We start from the raw sequence: 16492 nt of genomic DNA on the forward strand, positions 1-16492 counted from the left end.
AGCCTAAGGTTACAAAACTTACACAATCTGTAAAACTATTAAGTCCAAAGAGAAACAAATTTTTAAGCAGTGCTTGCTACATGTTCAAGGCTAAGCTTCTTGGTGTCTTATGACAATGACAGAAAGCAGACAAGGGCTCATCATTATCAAACTTAAGTTCATCTCCATGTCCCTAAAAACAACTTTAAGATGAAACAAAAATAAACACGTATTGTATAATTCCATCTACAAGTACATGCAGAGCAAGGACCTAAGGGGGCAGAAAATACACTTGTGGGTGCTTAGAACCTGAAAGGATGAGTGGGGTTGGGGAGGGTGCCCATGGAGAGTTGTGACAGCTCTGAGTAGATGGGAGGTTCTGGTCCTTCAGTGCACAGAAGATCTGCTCCATACAGAATGGACCCCACAAACAGGCTCTGGGAGTTTATAGAATCTTCTTTAAATGCACACAAAATTGTACATGTTAGTCCATTCGCCTTTGTAGCTGTGATGTGAGAGGGAAAGCCTGGGAATAAGGGGCCTGCAGCTCCTGTCAGAGCTACCTTTTAACAGCTGACTGGTGTCTATCAGTCTTCGCTGCGCTCATCTCAGGAGAAGCTGACACCACAAGGAAAGAAGAGAAAAGCTGGTGCCTTCCACCTCAGCTTACCACTGCAAGCTACCCTAGGCGCCAGGGCGAGCAAATGGATGTTTCTATTTGCTGACTCTGAAATGAACTCTAAATGAGGTATTTTTATGTTACTTCAAACTCTGCCTGGATGAACTGGAAGGACAGCAGGGTCAGAGTCACAGCAGACAGATGGACGACAGTAAGTATCACAGTCACAGCTGACACTGAATGTCAGGTAACACTCTTCCAGTGCAGTGAGCTTCCGGGGACACGGTAAAAACTTCAGCTTCCTACAGAAACTCTCAAATACCTGAACGACAAGTGCTCTCAAAGACTCTCTGCAGAAGCCCCTTTGTGATGCGGCCTGTTCTCCGGACAGAATTCTCCAGTCTCATCAGCGCCCAGTCAAACTGACTGCCGCTCTTTCTCACAGGAGCAGGCTCCTCTTGAAGATCCCTTTTTTCAGCGACAATGGCATACAATCTGGCTTGGCTCAGAAGCTCTCTGAAAAATGAAACACAATTAATAATAAACTAAGTAAATAAACTGTTATCTACACAGGGCATCACTTGTGTGAAGTTACCAAGTTCTGACAGTCACTAAAACTGCAATGCAATAGCAGAGATACTTGGAGAAGTATACACTAGCAACAAATCAATCTCTCTCCCTCTCCCTCTCTCTCTCTCTCTCTCTCTCACACACACACACACACACACACATACACACACACAAACACCCCTTCAACCTGAAGTCATGTCAAACTAACAAGCTAATAGGATGTTTCCTTACGAAAGCAGAGTAAAGCAGCCCATAACCAACTCTTCACACTCGGGAGAGTGAGACACAAGGCCAAGGTGGTCTCCAAACTCTCAAACCACCCTCATGTTTCTTTCTGGGCATAAGCTTATTATGACCGTAACTAGGTTACATCGTTATGGCTGTAACTAGGTTACGTCCTTACGAATGAGGCGCCCGCTTTCACTGCTCTGTGTCGGTCAACACAGTTTGAATGCTTCCCTCGCTCTTTAAAGTAGTAACCATCAAAGTGAAACTTCACTCTGAGCGTAAACATTATTNTTTTTTTTTTTTTTTTTTGGTTTTTCGAGACAGGGTTTCTCTGTGTAGCCCTGGCTGTCCTGGAACTCACTTTGTAGACCAGGCTGGCCTCGAACTCAGAAATCTGCCTGCCTCTGCCTCCCGAATGCTGGGATTAAAGGCATGCGCCACCACGCCCGGCATAAACATTATTTTTAAAGATGTTATAAGAGCTTAGCTAAGATCATAATAATGTTTCTACAGAATAAAGTATCTTTTATTTTCTTATTTTTTGAAACAGGGTCTCACTGAGTCCAGGCTGGCCTGGAACTTCCAATAGAACCAACAATAACTTTGAACTTCTATTTTCCCTGCTTTTCCCTCTGCTAGGGCCCATGCTAATCGAGCACCCTACAATCTGAGCTACCGATATCTCTAGAAGAAGCAACTCTCTTTAAATAAATATGTTGATAGTGGAGCCTAATATACATTTCACTGTTCTAAAACATGCTACCAGTGGTATTCCATGCTACAGGAATAAATGCTATACCTGGTTTCCAAATGTCAAATCTAAAAAGTGATCCTCACATGTAAAGAATACTGTCATACATAAATCTTTGATTTTTAAAGGCTTTCTGTGAGTTCAGTATCTTACTTTTTAACATATACAATTCTTGGGGATCTACTCCAAATATATTATTCTTAGCTGCCACTAAGTTATACTACATATTACGCCTAAAAATATTAAGTCAAGAAATACTTTCAGGATAGCCACATTCTCTGGCTTGGAGACCTTTTTAACCAGTCAGTGGTGAGCTAAGTGCCCAAGTCAGCGACAGAGCATGTGTTTAGCATGCAAAAGGCCCTAGGTTTTTTCTCACTGTCCCCAAAGCCACCGTTTTCCTACATCATCAATTGACCGTGTATGTGAAGTTGCATCAAAAGCTCTGTCACTTATAAAGCAGTCTGTAACTGATACTGGAGTAGAAATTATACCAGTGACCAGAGACAAATCACAACCACCTGACCATCACATATACAGAAATAAACCAGAAACTATGGTGCGGGGGAGCGGGAGGCGGGACCTAGGGATATTGCCAAATAAGGTAATATCCTCTGCACATGCACGAGTGTGCGGACAGCTGTTTGTTAAGTAAGTAAGCAGAATTACTTAAACGATAGGTTAGCATCCCCAAACCAGAGAAGATGCATATTTCCCCCTCCCTATTTATCAAAAGCCTCAATGGTTATTCATTACTATAATAATCATCAAAAACTATTGATGACTCAGAACACCATGCAATAATTCATATAATGCAGAACTTTTTGAGCAGTAGAGGTGGACTTGCTAACTTCTATACAAATCAAGTCAGAGGACTATTAAAGAGCACACACACAACTGTTTTTACATCCCGACTGCGGTTTACCCATTTCCCCTCCCTCCTCTCCTCCTATTCCCTGCCTCTTCTATATACTTCCCCCATCACTCCTCCTCTGTTCTCTGCAGAAAAGGGCAGGCTGGGCATATCATGCAGTGTGACTAGGCACCTCCTCTCCTACTAAGGCTAGCGAAGGCAACCCAGCAGGGAAAAGGGTTCCAAAGGCAGGTAGGTGACAGAGGCAGAGACAGCTCCTGCTCCCACTGTTGGGAGTCTCACATGAAGACCGAGCTACATGACTGTGACATGTGTGGAGAGTCAAGGTCAGTCCCATGCAGGCTCCCTGGTTGGCAGTTCAGTCTCTGTGAGGTACATTTTTTTTAATGGAGCTTTAAATACTAGTATACGTTATCATCGACAACAACAGCAGCAGCAACAACAACACAACCCAGAATTTATTTTTTCCATTAATTTCCTTGTACCAGGCTGGTGACTAAACCAGAGTTTCCCATACGCCAAGCCAACACTCTATCCTAACCTGACTACAGACAGCACTGACTTTGAAGTCACCTCTGGCTTCACATCATAAGCAATGGGCATGCTGTCACAGAAAGGAGAGGGACACACTCATGGTTGGCCAAGCTGGGTCCACACAAGTTAGGAGCCCATCATTCAGGCCTGCACAAGCTGATGTATCCTGCCTCTAAATTCTAAAGCTCCACAGAAGGAGAATATATCAGCTCATGCAACTACCAATGGTAACAGCTTCCTCGTGTTTTAAGGTAAACATATTCCAGCTACCCATGCATTTTCTCCAGTAAAATCTGGTATTTTATAGTTTTGTTGTTGCTGTCTTTTTTGTTAATAATGGTGTGGCAGGTATCCATATTTTGAAATACATAAATACATGAATGAATGAATGAATGAATGAATGAATGAATATGTGGACCAGAGGATAAACTTGAGCCACTTAATCATTTCTAAGCCTGCACCATTTTTTTTTAAGAATGATTTTGAGAAAAGCAGAGCTCACACACATACACCTTCCTCTCCAGTCTCCCTACCCACCGCACCACACTAGTGTCCTGCATTAACTGGTACCTCCTTCCTGGTTAGTTTTATACCAACTTGACACAAGCAGAAGTCATCATAGAGGAGGGAGCCTCAATTTAAAAAATGCCTCTATATAGATCTGGCTGTAGACAAGTTGCTGGCACATTTTAATTAGTGATCAATGCGGGAGGGCCCAGCCCGTCGTGGGTGGTGGTCCTGAGTTCTATAAGAAAGCAGGCTGAGCATGCCACCAAGAGAAAGCTAGTAAGCAGCACCCTCCAAGACCTCTGCATCAGCTCCTGCCTCCAGGTTCCTGCCCTGTTTGAGTTCCTGTCCTGACTTCCTTCAGTGATGGACAATGATGTGGAAATGTGAGCCACATAAACCCCTTTCTCCCCAGATTGCTTTTGGTCAAGGTGTTTCACTGCAGCATAGAAACCCTAAGACACCATAGCTGGTGCTGGCTGGCAGTTATGCTCACTCTGGGATGCATGCCCATACTGATGGACCCATGGGATGCCTACAAATACAGTATGCAGCCACTGTTGGAGGACCCTACAGAATGATATCACTGTGCCTGTGTCCCACCCCATCATCCTGGGCTTCGTCCTAAATGCATGGCAAATGCAGATCATTCTACGCTTCCAGTTTGTCTTTTCCAACTGCACAGTAGCGCACAGCCACTTCAGAATGGCTCCACCTTGTAAGAACAGCGCATGTCCCTCCACACCTTTTCACATAACTTTATGAATGAAAAATACTTCATAGTGTGAGTAAGCTTACTTTATCCACTTACCTACTGAAGGCTATCCTAGTTTTTGCCAATTTCGAATAAAGCTGATATACATGTCTGTTTTTTAAGAACATAAGCCGGGTGTGGTGGTGCACGCCTTTAATCCCAGCACTTGGGAGGCAGAGGCAGGCGGATTTCTGAGTTCGAGGCCAGCCTGGTCTACAGAGTGAGTTCCAGGACAGCCAGGGCTATTCAGAGAAACCCTGTCTCAAAAAACAAAAACAAAACAAAACAAAAAGAACATAAATACTTTGCAAACGGTTATAAAACTAGCTTTTACAACAGCTATACAAAGCTTATCCCTATAGCTACCAAGAGAGCTGGTTATAGCCCTGCCAGCATTTGGTTTCCAGTTTTGGTGTACGTGGCCATTCTTCCAGGAGGAGGAGGAGGTCCTCAGTGTCTTCATTTACCATTTGCTACTGACTTGTGAAGGCTCAGGTATTTTCCATATTTATGTGCAATCTCAGTCTTCTCCAGGGATGTCTCTGCTCAAGAGTTCTGCCCAATTACAAGCTGGATCATATACTCTCTAAATGTAGATTTTTAAAATAACTGCCATGTTTTTGTTTCAAGAGTTACTCTTTCCTTTTACTGAACATGCAAAGCTGCTCTGCCGTCTTCAGACGCGTCCACCCCTTCTCTCCTTCCCTGGTGCATGAAACGGCTTAAAGTCACTTAGGAACTGTCAGGGTTAAAGATAAGGATGGGCATATAGGACAAAAAGCATGTTATTAATATTTAAATGTATTTAACACACACTGAGTAGCAGGAAATTACTACGACAGCCCCATCTTACACATGAGAAGACTGACAAATACTTCCCAAATCACAGAAAAGCTAGCTAAAGAAGTAATGGCGGAACCAACACTGACCGACATTGGCAGTCCTGTCTGAAATGAGCCCCACAGGGGACGCGAGCATCTGAGACAACCAAAGTTCAATCTCTGGGACCCACATGGCCAAAGAACAGAACCAATTCATGCAAGTTGTCCTCCAACCTCCTCAACATGCAAGCCACAGTGTGTGCACATGCCTTTAGGCGTGCCTGTGTCTGTATGGTGGCACACACCTTTAAACTCATTATTTGGGAGGCACAGTCAAATGTTCAAAGCCAGCCTAGTCTACATTGCAAATTACAGGCCACTAATAGAATACATACTGAGGCCTTGTCTCAAAATACATCAAGGAAGGGAGGGAAAATAAAGAGCAGAGGGTTAGGAAGACAGCTCCATTGCCATGAGTGTTTGCTGTGCTTGCAGAGGACCCAAGTTCGATTCCCAGCACCCACACTTGGCAGCTCGCAAATGTCTTTAGCTCCAGTTCTCAGAGGACAGGCATCTTCTGGCATCCTTCTAGATACTGGTGTGTGTGAGCGCACAGACACAGACAGACAGACATATACACACAGACACACATAGACAAACACACAGAGACATAGACACAGATACAGACATAGACACATACAGAGAAACAGACACAGATAGACAAACACACAGAGACATAGACACAGACAGATACAGACACACACACACACACATTTTAAAGTAAGAAAAAGGAAGGCCTTCACCAATGCCAACTTCTTTAATACTGTACTTGTAGGCTTTCAAAACTATAAAAAAAATATTTTTTCTGCTTCTAACTAATTACTCAGTCTCAGATACTCTCCCTTTAAGCCTAACCCTTAAGAGGACAGGGAAGAAAGCTGGCTCAGTGGTTGAGAGCACTGGCTGCTCTTCCAGGAACAGATTCAATTCCCAGCTCCCAGCCAGCTGTGAACTCCAGTTCCAGGGGATGTGACACCCTCTTCTGGCCTCTGTGGGCACCAGGCACACGTGTAGTACACAAATCTACATGTAGAAAGACGCTCACATACATAAAAGTAAACCACAATGTTTTTCACCAAGAGGACAACAGCACTCCCTTACAAGAGCATTACTTGTTAGAGTAACTGAGATCATGCAGTGAGTCTTACAATACACTTCCAGGCAGGATGGTTTCAACATCACATGTAGACAAGGAGTCTCCATTTCAGAAGGTTTACTTCTTAAAAGATTTTAAAAATCACACCTAGCTCTTTTCATATCAACATTTTTGCTTAAGACAAATAAAGTTATAAAAATATTAGTTTAAGGGCTTCAGAGACGGCTTAATGGTTAACAGCACTGGGTGCTCTTCCAGATGAAGTTCAATTCCCAGCACCCATAGGTAGTCAACCATCTGTAACTCCAGTTCTAAGGGAATCCGATGCCCTCTTCTGGTCTCCATGGGTACTACATGCACATGGTGAACAAATATACCCATTTACATAAAATAAAACCAATTTATTAAACGTCAATTTAAACCTAAAACCAACGTAAACAAGATATTAAATATATAAATAGTAAGTACTCAGAATGGGCCCAACAAGTAAAAATCTGCAGACAGAACACAGTGCCCTAGGTTTGGGCAACACTAAGAAAGTGTCCCTAATGGGCCTAGCAAGTAAGCTTAGCAAACGTAATCAAAACACGTGCTAGGTACTGGGCATGAAAGAGGCAGGTCTGGATGCAGGTTTGTATTAAAGGGATTCCTGCTTGTCCTGATCTCCAAATGTACTCTTCCCTCTACACCCTAACCAATCTGCTGTTCTCCCTCCAGGGAAGGAAGCTCTTTGGTCCTGCATTACTCATTGAGGCCACCAATCGGCAGCACCAACACTGTTTCTGACAGGCCATGCTGTCTTTCTCACAGTCGACATACATTTTGTCAAACTCTCCTCTGGGTCAGGACCCACCACATCAATCAAGGAGCTAACACGGCAATCAAGCGGCTTTTTCAGCACCCCATTCAAAATCAAAGCGTGGCTTAAGTCCAAGGTCTTTGGTTTACCCTGTAAACACTCTGAACGCACAGTGCATGTCTGGCTCCCTCTTGGGCCTGGGAGGTGGGTGGCTCAGTGGCTAGAGGCATTTGCCTCAGTCTGGTTGTTGAGGGGAGGAGAAAGCTGAAAGCTGTCCTCTGCCTTCATATGTTTACTGCGGCACATGCACCCATACACATGAGAACGCACACACGCTCAGTCGGACCAAAGGACAAATGGCAGATGGACGGTCTCCATCCCAAAAACAAATGTGACTGCCCCTTTTTGAAATTACCAACCAAGTATTGAGTTCTTCTTATGAGGTTGTAACGCCAATAAATGGGACTGCCTGTCATAGCCTCACGAGCCTGTGTACAGAGAGCAGAGGCTCAGTCCCGGGATTCACAAGCCCAAAGCCTCAGACTCTTAAAAACTATTGAAAGCTTTCCAAAATGTTTGGTAAAAATAGAACATTTTCTTCTCTTCCAATGACAGCATCATGTTCACCTCTGGGCCACAAGCATCTAGCTAGGTGCACCTTTATACAGACTTAGCTTCAAGATTACAGGTTCAGCTTTCCTCTGGAAGGTGGAAAATCTCAGGAGAAATAGGAGTAGCCAAGGGGAGAAACAGCAGGAGAGAGCAAAGCCCTCCTGACCCTCTTCACAGAGAAGATAAAAATGGGAAGAATTGGCTTTTAAAAAGGAGAGAAGAAAAAAATACTAAAAGGGAAACTGGAGAGCAAGAAATATCCAGAGGTGCATATTCCTGGGTGCTTTGATTGTGAAAACTGATCAAGCAATTCTAACAACTTCACTCAATAATGCCTATTTGTCCAACTCAGAACAGCAGAGCTGGAAAACAAAACCAGGGTGAACACGCAGCACCAGCACACCCCAGGACCAGCACACCCCAGGACCACACACCACAGGGCCACAGTGCAGCACCAGCACACCCCAGGACAACACACCACAGCATCACGCTGCAGCACAGAGAGGGCTAAGGGCTCTTTTCAATCTTCATCTCATGCTACCCCTCGCAATATCTACTTGTTTGTTGAATGTTTGACACCTACTCCATGAACACAATTAGACCTCAAGGGAGGCAACATAGTAAGAGAAGTCCTTTAAGGACTAGCAGCAGGTCTACAGTGTCACAGGTAATAGCATCTGGTGGTTATGTATGTACCAGGACTTAAGGGACAGATGGCAGAGGCAGTGGGAAAGGCCTGCCAGTGGGAGCGAATTCTCAGCACAGGAGAATGAACACCACATTCAAAAGTAGAGAGCTGTACATCTTGGTCCAGTAAAGCCCTCATGATCAGTCCAACAGCACCTCTGTCGTCTGCAGGCTTGCTAAGACCCTGGCCAGGTCTCCAACGTCAGTCTCCACATGTTCACATGATCATTTTAGCTATGGCAGGGATAACAGCTTACATGGAAAGACAGAAGGCGTGAGACCACTCCAGTTTCCAAAACACCTGTGAGAGCAGCTGCCGGGCCGTGGCTCTGGAAACAGCTGCAGTGGGGAACATGAAATGACATGGCCACTTCTCCAGGAACCCTGGGGAAAGGATGATGGGGGCACCAGAGAGGAGGCACCCATTCCAGATGAAGGAGAGCTCCCAGGATTTTATCATTTGTTAATGAAAGGGGACAACAAGATGTATGTGGGAAAATAAACAAAAGAACAACAAAGCACAAACACGCGTGGGCTCTAAGTAACAGAAACGGCAACACTCACAGCTGTGTTCCATTCAAGACGTGTTGGGTTTGAAGTACCTGTAGCTGGGCAAGGAGCTATCCAACTGACTATCCACCTCCAGGAAAAGCAATGCAGCTGCCAGGCTAGAGGGGCAAGCAGTGCCTAAGGCACTGGAGATGACAGGGCCAGCTACAAGGAGGACACACAAGTGAGGAGGCAGGAGCCGCTGCGGCCAAGCCTCTAAGCACGTTGAGCATCTAATGTACAACACGGGCACAGCAGCAAGAAGGCAGGTGCAAAACAATCCTGAGAAACAGAACTGACATTGCCTTCCTGGTGCCTCCTGAAAAGAAGAGGAAGAGAGGCAGACTCTGTCAGAGACTCAGGCCCGAAACACACTTGATAACTACGGTGTCTCCAGCAAAACTCAAGGAAAACCAACACACATCCACACACTCATAAATGACTTTTGGAAACACACTAACAGTATGATACTACTGGCTCTCTCTGGGTGACAGTTAAGGAAACACACTAACAGTATGACACTGACTCTTTGGGTGACAGTTAAGGAAGATTGTTATTCCACAAGGAGCATGAGTTCTATGGTTTAAAAAATGTAAACGGGGCTGGGGAGGTGGCTCAGCAGTTAAGAACACTTCCTGCTCTTCGAAGGGACCCAAGTTCAGTACCCAGAACCCACGTCAGTACCCACGTCAGTACAACTCCAGGGGCCTTAACACCTTCTGAAGACACCACACACACAAATACATACACCCGAAAGAATATTTTTTTTTCTAAATAGTTAAGATTCTGGTCATATGGTACACACATTTTATTTCAGCACTTGGAAGGCAGAAACAGGTCATTCTCTGTGAGTTTAAGTCCCCCAAACAGCCAGGTATCTATATACTGATACTGTATCAAAAAAAAAGTAAGAAATCCAACGAAGCCTCAGGCACAACATGAAAACAGTGTACGACAGTGAATGAGAAGCTAGCAAAGGAGACAGGAAACCATGGGCAAGAAAGAGAGCAACTGGGAAGCTTCTAGAATAAATAGAGTCCTGAGAAAGTTTGTGTTTTCCACACAGGCTTAGAAACTGTGGGATAGGAGACTGGCAGGAAAGTGTTCAAAGTCCAGAGAAAGAGAACAAATACTACTTCACTGGCTGCCATGACCTGAACACGCGTTAACAAGACCACGTACTATGCTTGAGTAGGTTCCTCTCTACGGGGAAACACGCATGTGGGGAAACACGTGCATGGGTCACCCCGGCATAGTCATGTTACTGCTTACAGCTTTTCTTCCATTTATCTTTTGTATGTGCATGCATACTGTGGAGGTCAGAGACAAGTTGTGGGAGCCGTTCTCTCCTTCCATGTGGGTCCTGCATTCAATCAAAGGTCACCAGGCTTGCAGAGAAAGTGCCTTTTCTTGATGAGCCACCATGCTGGCTGACCCCATGCAGCCAGTTTTCAGATCGTGGGAGAGAAAGCTCCTGAAGAGACACCCGGATGCTGAATGACTGAACAAGCTTTACAAAGACACTGGGTGCCCTCCCTTACAGACAAGTGAGATCCAGGGGAGCTTGGTCAAAGGTCCATTCAAGAGTATGCAGCGAGGAAGTGGAACCCGGGTCTGATGAACACCCAGATGTGTCACTAAAATGTGTTCAGTTTCTGCCAAACCCAACAGCAAACATCAATGCCTGCACTGAAGCAGCACTAGCCCTGGCCCCGAGGGGCCTCGGGTGAAGGACTAGATTCTAGTCACTAGAAAGCTAAAGGAACTGGCACTGCTGTCTCAGAAGACATGAAAGTTAGGGCACGATTTCACTGTTCAAGCCTACCACAAAAATAGAGGCAAGATCCTAACTTACAAATAAGCATCTCTCCAAAGACAACCAAGTTGTTCAGACATCATGAAGCAGTTCCTCCATCTATCTAGTTATACGCCGTGCCGGGCTGGCCCATGAAGACAGTTACTTCTATTACAGTGTTATTAGGATACACATCAAGCCCTGGATCTCATGAAATAGTCCTAACCTTATACTGTGCCCACCTGTGTGCCTAAAGAAACTTAAGGCCTGGGCTGTTGAGTCATTTGTCCAATAGCATAATGCAAAAAAAAAAAAAAAAAAAAAAAAAAAAAAAAAAAAAAAACTGAAGCACCCTCAGTCCATGGCGCCCCACTCCAGATCATACTTCCTAAGCCTGTTTGCTAGACCCCAAAGTTCTTGTGTGGGGCGTTCAACTGTCAATTTCTTTCCGGTACTAAAACCTAAGCACCCAACCTTCCTATATCAGTGGACTAGAATATCTATGTTCATTATGTGAACATACTTGTTTCCCTATAGCCTCGATCCAGTAAGGCATATACTCACAAAAATACAGGACACTAACTAGGATCTTAACTTGTTTTTGCAGTAGGTACATAGATCCCAACAGAGCACCTTGCACGTGTCCTTTAATCCATTCTAGTGTGACAATCTCCAACCCACGACATCTGTATAAATACTAAAGGAAAATTCCACTCAGCACAACGCAAGCAAAAACCCGAACTGGCCATGATCAAATGTCAAGTTCTAAACTATCCCTAGATCACTAGAACTTCAAACCCCAATCCCAAGAAAAAGAAAATGAAAACCCAAAGCCTCGTAGGACTACAGACTAGCAGGTTACTGGTCACCAGCGTGCGAGAGCACCCAGGAAAGGGTACTCCTAAGGAAAGGCACAACCCCTGTCCCCACCTCAGCCCCACCCACTCCCCCAAAGCCATTGAGCTTCACGGGCCGTTCCAAAGCTAGAGCAGGTAGCGACCTCAAGCAGCAAGCCGGAAGCCAGCCATGCCCTCGACCATGACCTTCTCAAGACGCTCAACCTTGTCACCCCAAACCACTGGCAAAGCATGGAGGAGGGGGTGGCCTCATGCCTGAGAAGCCGGGACCACGGAATTGGAGCAAATGAGCAGGACACCAGCCCGTCCACCGCAGCCGGTCAGGAGGAAGGGTCCGGTACTCACCCTGCAGCGGGCCGGCTACCAACAGCCGCGACCCGGACGACGGAGGACAGCCGGCCGGGGCCGCCCGCAGGGAGGCGCAGGGACAGCGGGAGGCGCGGGGCCGCCGCGGCCCCGAGCAACCAACGCGCGGGTCTCAGTAGGGCTGCCATGGCTCAGCGTACCCAAGGCAGGATGCACGCTCCTGCAGAGGACCTGGAGGAGCACGTGACGACCCGGTCGCCCCTAGTGGGACAAACTAAGGACCGAGGGCGTCCAGCGGAGGGGGAGGCAGATCCCCGCCAAGGCTCACGGGAGAGGAAAGCCGAGTTCACGGGATACCCTGGATCCGCCTTCTGTTTTACTATACATTGTTTTTTTGTCTTCCGTTCACAGTGTCCCTGTTCCTTTGTCCAGCGCCCCGGCTCTCAGCAAGCCCGGCGACAACACCCCTCCACTTTGAAGTTGGTAGAGCCCCCTAGAGGTCGGCTCCGCCCATGCCCGCGCAAAGGCTTGTGGGGGGCCAACAAGGAGCGAAACCGAGGGTTGCCGGGAAGGGCCGACCGTGCAGATCCCGGGGTGCCTACGACGTTCCAGCCTTGCGCCTCGGTTGCTACCGAGCCGCTGCCCTAGCTGCTCAGTGACGTAGTTCCTGCCGAAGCTCTCAGAAACGGCGGCCAGAGGAAAGCTTGACGAAGAGAACTGGGAGGCTGTGGACCTCCAGGTTAGCTACATGCTATTTGTGTGACTGGGGATGGGGTAGATGAATATATAGACCTCATCCTAAGTGCCTCGCTTCATGAAATCAATGGATTCTAATAAAGGTCCTATAATTTTAAATGTCAAGGTTGAAGTTTCTTTTTCTCAGTGCCCCGCTCCTTCCAGTTAATGCACTAAGCATCTAAGGTAGTGAGTGGTGCCGTTGTCTGAAGATAGGTCTGGAGCTAGGAAAACAAGTTCTTGCCCTCACAGAGCTCGCATACTGAAAGGGTTCCCTGTGCACTCGTGTGAACCTGGGAACAGGTTTCCACTCTACTTAGTTATTCCTTGACTGCTACCAACTGAACAGTCAAATTCTCCCTCTGCAAGTTTTCCCATCTGGCTGTTTCTCCTGCTAGACAACAAACTTCAGAGTGCACAGAATCAGAATGCGGCCTCTTTTATGGCGAAAGCTCGTGATCAGTTGAAGACACTTCGTGCTTTGAGCACTTATTGAGTGGATATACGTTCAGAGTTAACTTGGCTTAGCTTTCTTTTGGAGAAGCTAATACCGCTCTGCAAGATGAATTTACTCTGAGTTACTATAGAGCACTATGATAGAATATAATTCTCTCATTCAGCATTAGTACTATTTATTGAGCACATATTTTGTGTCAGGCACTATTTGGAATGCTGGGAATACAACATGGGGGGGGGGCGGAATCTCAATTTCGACAAAATTCCGTACATCTAAAGAAACATAAGAATTGTGATATAAATAAAAGATTAAAGGTAGGTTACAGTCTGTGGTGATTAATTTTGATAGGATTTAGTATTACCTTGGAAACCAGCCTTTAAGCAAGTGAGGGAGTTTTTACATTGGATTAGTTGAAGTGGCTAGACCCACCCTGAATGTGAGTGATACCACTGGGTCCCACTGAGTGTAGCTGTGACGCAAAATCATTTGCTATTTTTAAAAAAATATTTATTTTATTATGTTTATGAGTGTTTTGCCTGCATGTATGTGTGTAACCACAAGTGTGCCTGGTGCCCTTGAAGGTCAGGAGAGGGCTTCAGATGTCCTGGGATTGCTGTTAGAGACGGATGCAAGCTGCTGTGGTGGTTGCTGGGAAATGAACCAACCAGCAGAATGCAGAGAGTCCAGGCAATAGTCACACCCAAGGAAGGCTAGGGCTTTGGATGCAAATGTGAAATGAGGTTGGTGGAAGTAATTATGATGATGGACTTTCTAAGTGTTTACTCCTAAAACTCTACTCCTCCGTTGTGAAGTGTGGTCTTAATTGTCAGCATGATGGAACGCAGAATCAATCGCCTTGGGAACGGGCTTTTGGGAAGCCTTCTTGGTGTTAGGGTTTTAAGTGAGAAACCCACCCTGAGTATGTCTGTGAATGTGTGTGTGTGTGTTTGAGTGTGTGTGTGTTTGACTGTATGTGTGTGTGTGTTTGAGTATGTGTGTGTTTGACTGTATGTGTGTGTGTTTGAGTGTGTGTGTGTTTGAGTGTGTGTGTGTTTGAGTGTGTGTGTGTGTGTGCACGTCCCATGGGCTGGAGTCCCAGAGTGGATAAAAAGACAAAGCAAGTGCAGCCCCAGTAGCTCACCTCGCTCTTCCAGCTAGAGATGCAATGTGACACAGCCAGGCCTCCCTCCATGACTGTACTCCTTCTCAAAGCATGAGCCGAAACATCTCCTTCCTCCTTTTCACTGTTTCTTTCAGGTATTCTACCACCACAGTCAGCAAAGTAACCTGCCAGCCGACACCCCATCGCCACACCAGCCTGTGTTAGCTAGTTGTAACTGTGACACAGTGGCCCACATGAACAGCTTCCAAGGAGGAGAGGTCCATTTTTGTTCACATTTTCAGAGGTTTTGGTCGATGTTTTCTTTGCCTGCCTCATTTGAGCAGAACATCACAGTGGCGGGTATGTGGAGGAGGGTCTTAGTGAGGGTCTACTGCATGGTGAAGAGACACCATGACCAAGGCAAGTCTTATAAAGGAAAACAGATATTTGGGGCTGGCTTACAGGTTCAGAGGTTCAGTCCATTATCATCAAGGTGGGAGCATGGCAAGATTCAGGCGGCATACTGCAGGCAAAGCTGAGAGTTCTACATCTTCATCTGAAGACTGAAGGCTGCTAGTGGAAAACTGATTTCCAGGCAGCTAGGATGAGGGTCTTAAGCCCATACCTACTCCAACAAGGCCATGTTGTAACCCCCGAATTACTGATACTAGAGAGACTTCAGTGTTGTACAAACAGTTTGCCTCTGTGTTCCCCGCCAGAGGCTCCCATCCTCCCTCCCCTTCCCCTAGTGTTAGAATGGCACGAAACACTCCTGCTGATAAGCAGCAAAACTCCAGGTGCCTGTCCTTGAGACCTTAGAGAAATAACAAGCCCCAGGGAGACCATGGGGGAAAAAAGGTAAACAGAGGTCAGGTCACAGACAGTTAAGGCTGGCCATAAAATTAGTCCTTGAAGCTGGGCGTGGTGGTGCACACCCGGCCACACTGTTCCTAACTATACTGTATATAAACCCAATGTTTTCTAGACTCAGGGTTGCTTGCCAACATACATGAAGTGAGTGCTAGGTGGGCAAACTGAGTTTGAACTTGAAAATAAAAGACTCTTTTTCAAGATGCAGTGGACTTTGCAATTCTTGGGCTCGTCTGGGTTTCCCGTGAACTCAGGGCACAACAGCCACACCTCCTAATAGTGCCACTCCCTGGGCCAAGCCATCACAAGGGGGTCCTTTGCTTCATGTAGGACAGGAAGTGGAGACAAGAGAAGGGGACTGGTGACCAGGTATAACTTTCAAAGGCAATGACTTAATGGCCTACTTTCTCCCTGTAAGCCAGTGGTTTTCAGCCTTCCTAATACTGCGAGGTGTTAACACAGTTCCTCGTGGTACGGCAACCCCCAATCATGCAATTATTTAGTTGCTACTTCATTCTGTAACTTTTCTACTGTTATGAATCTTAATGTAAGAATTTGATATGTGGGATATCTGCTATGCGACTCCTGTGAAAGGGTCACGCAATCCTGAAGAGGTCTCAACCCCCAGGCTGAGAGCCACTGCTCTAAGCCCTGTCTCCTGAAGTTTCTACCATCTCCCAAAATAACAGCACCAGCTGGGGCAAAGTGTTCAACACCTGAACGCGTAAGGGATATTCCGTATGTAAACAAGCGTTCCACCCTTGAACCTGAAGGATCGTGGCCATCTCAGAATGTAAGATGCACACAATCCAGCCCGAGTTCTCAACATCACCGCTGAATCTCAGCTCTTGCTGTTGTTGAGCTCTGACGCTAAAAGGTTGAAGTCTGACATTACTGGAAAGCCCCGAGCTCAGTGCAACATGGTGGACT

The 16492-nt window shown here is 46.1% G+C and overlaps 1 protein-coding gene across 1 annotated transcript in view; it reads right to left on the bottom strand.

Annotated features, from left to right (window-relative positions):
- Lrpprc (leucine rich pentatricopeptide repeat containing) overlaps nt 1-12855 on the bottom strand; it is an 83961-nt gene extending 71106 nt beyond the window's left edge. Inside the window, exons 1-2 of the mRNA XM_021186193.1 lie at nt 12438-12855; nt 921-1114 (exon numbers count right to left, since the gene is read on the bottom strand). Of these exons, the coding sequence (XP_021041852.1) occupies nt 921-1114; nt 12438-12586 (343 nt within the window). The 5' untranslated portion in view covers nt 12587-12855. The remainder of the gene's footprint in view (nt 1-920; nt 1115-12437) is intronic.
- Nucleotides 12856-16492: the final 3637 nt, after the last annotated feature.

The sequence above is a fragment of the Mus caroli genome, chromosome 17 (assembly GCF_900094665.2).
Source record: "Mus caroli chromosome 17, CAROLI_EIJ_v1.1, whole genome shotgun sequence".
NCBI classification, from domain to species: Eukaryota; Metazoa; Chordata; class Mammalia; order Rodentia; family Muridae; genus Mus; species Mus caroli.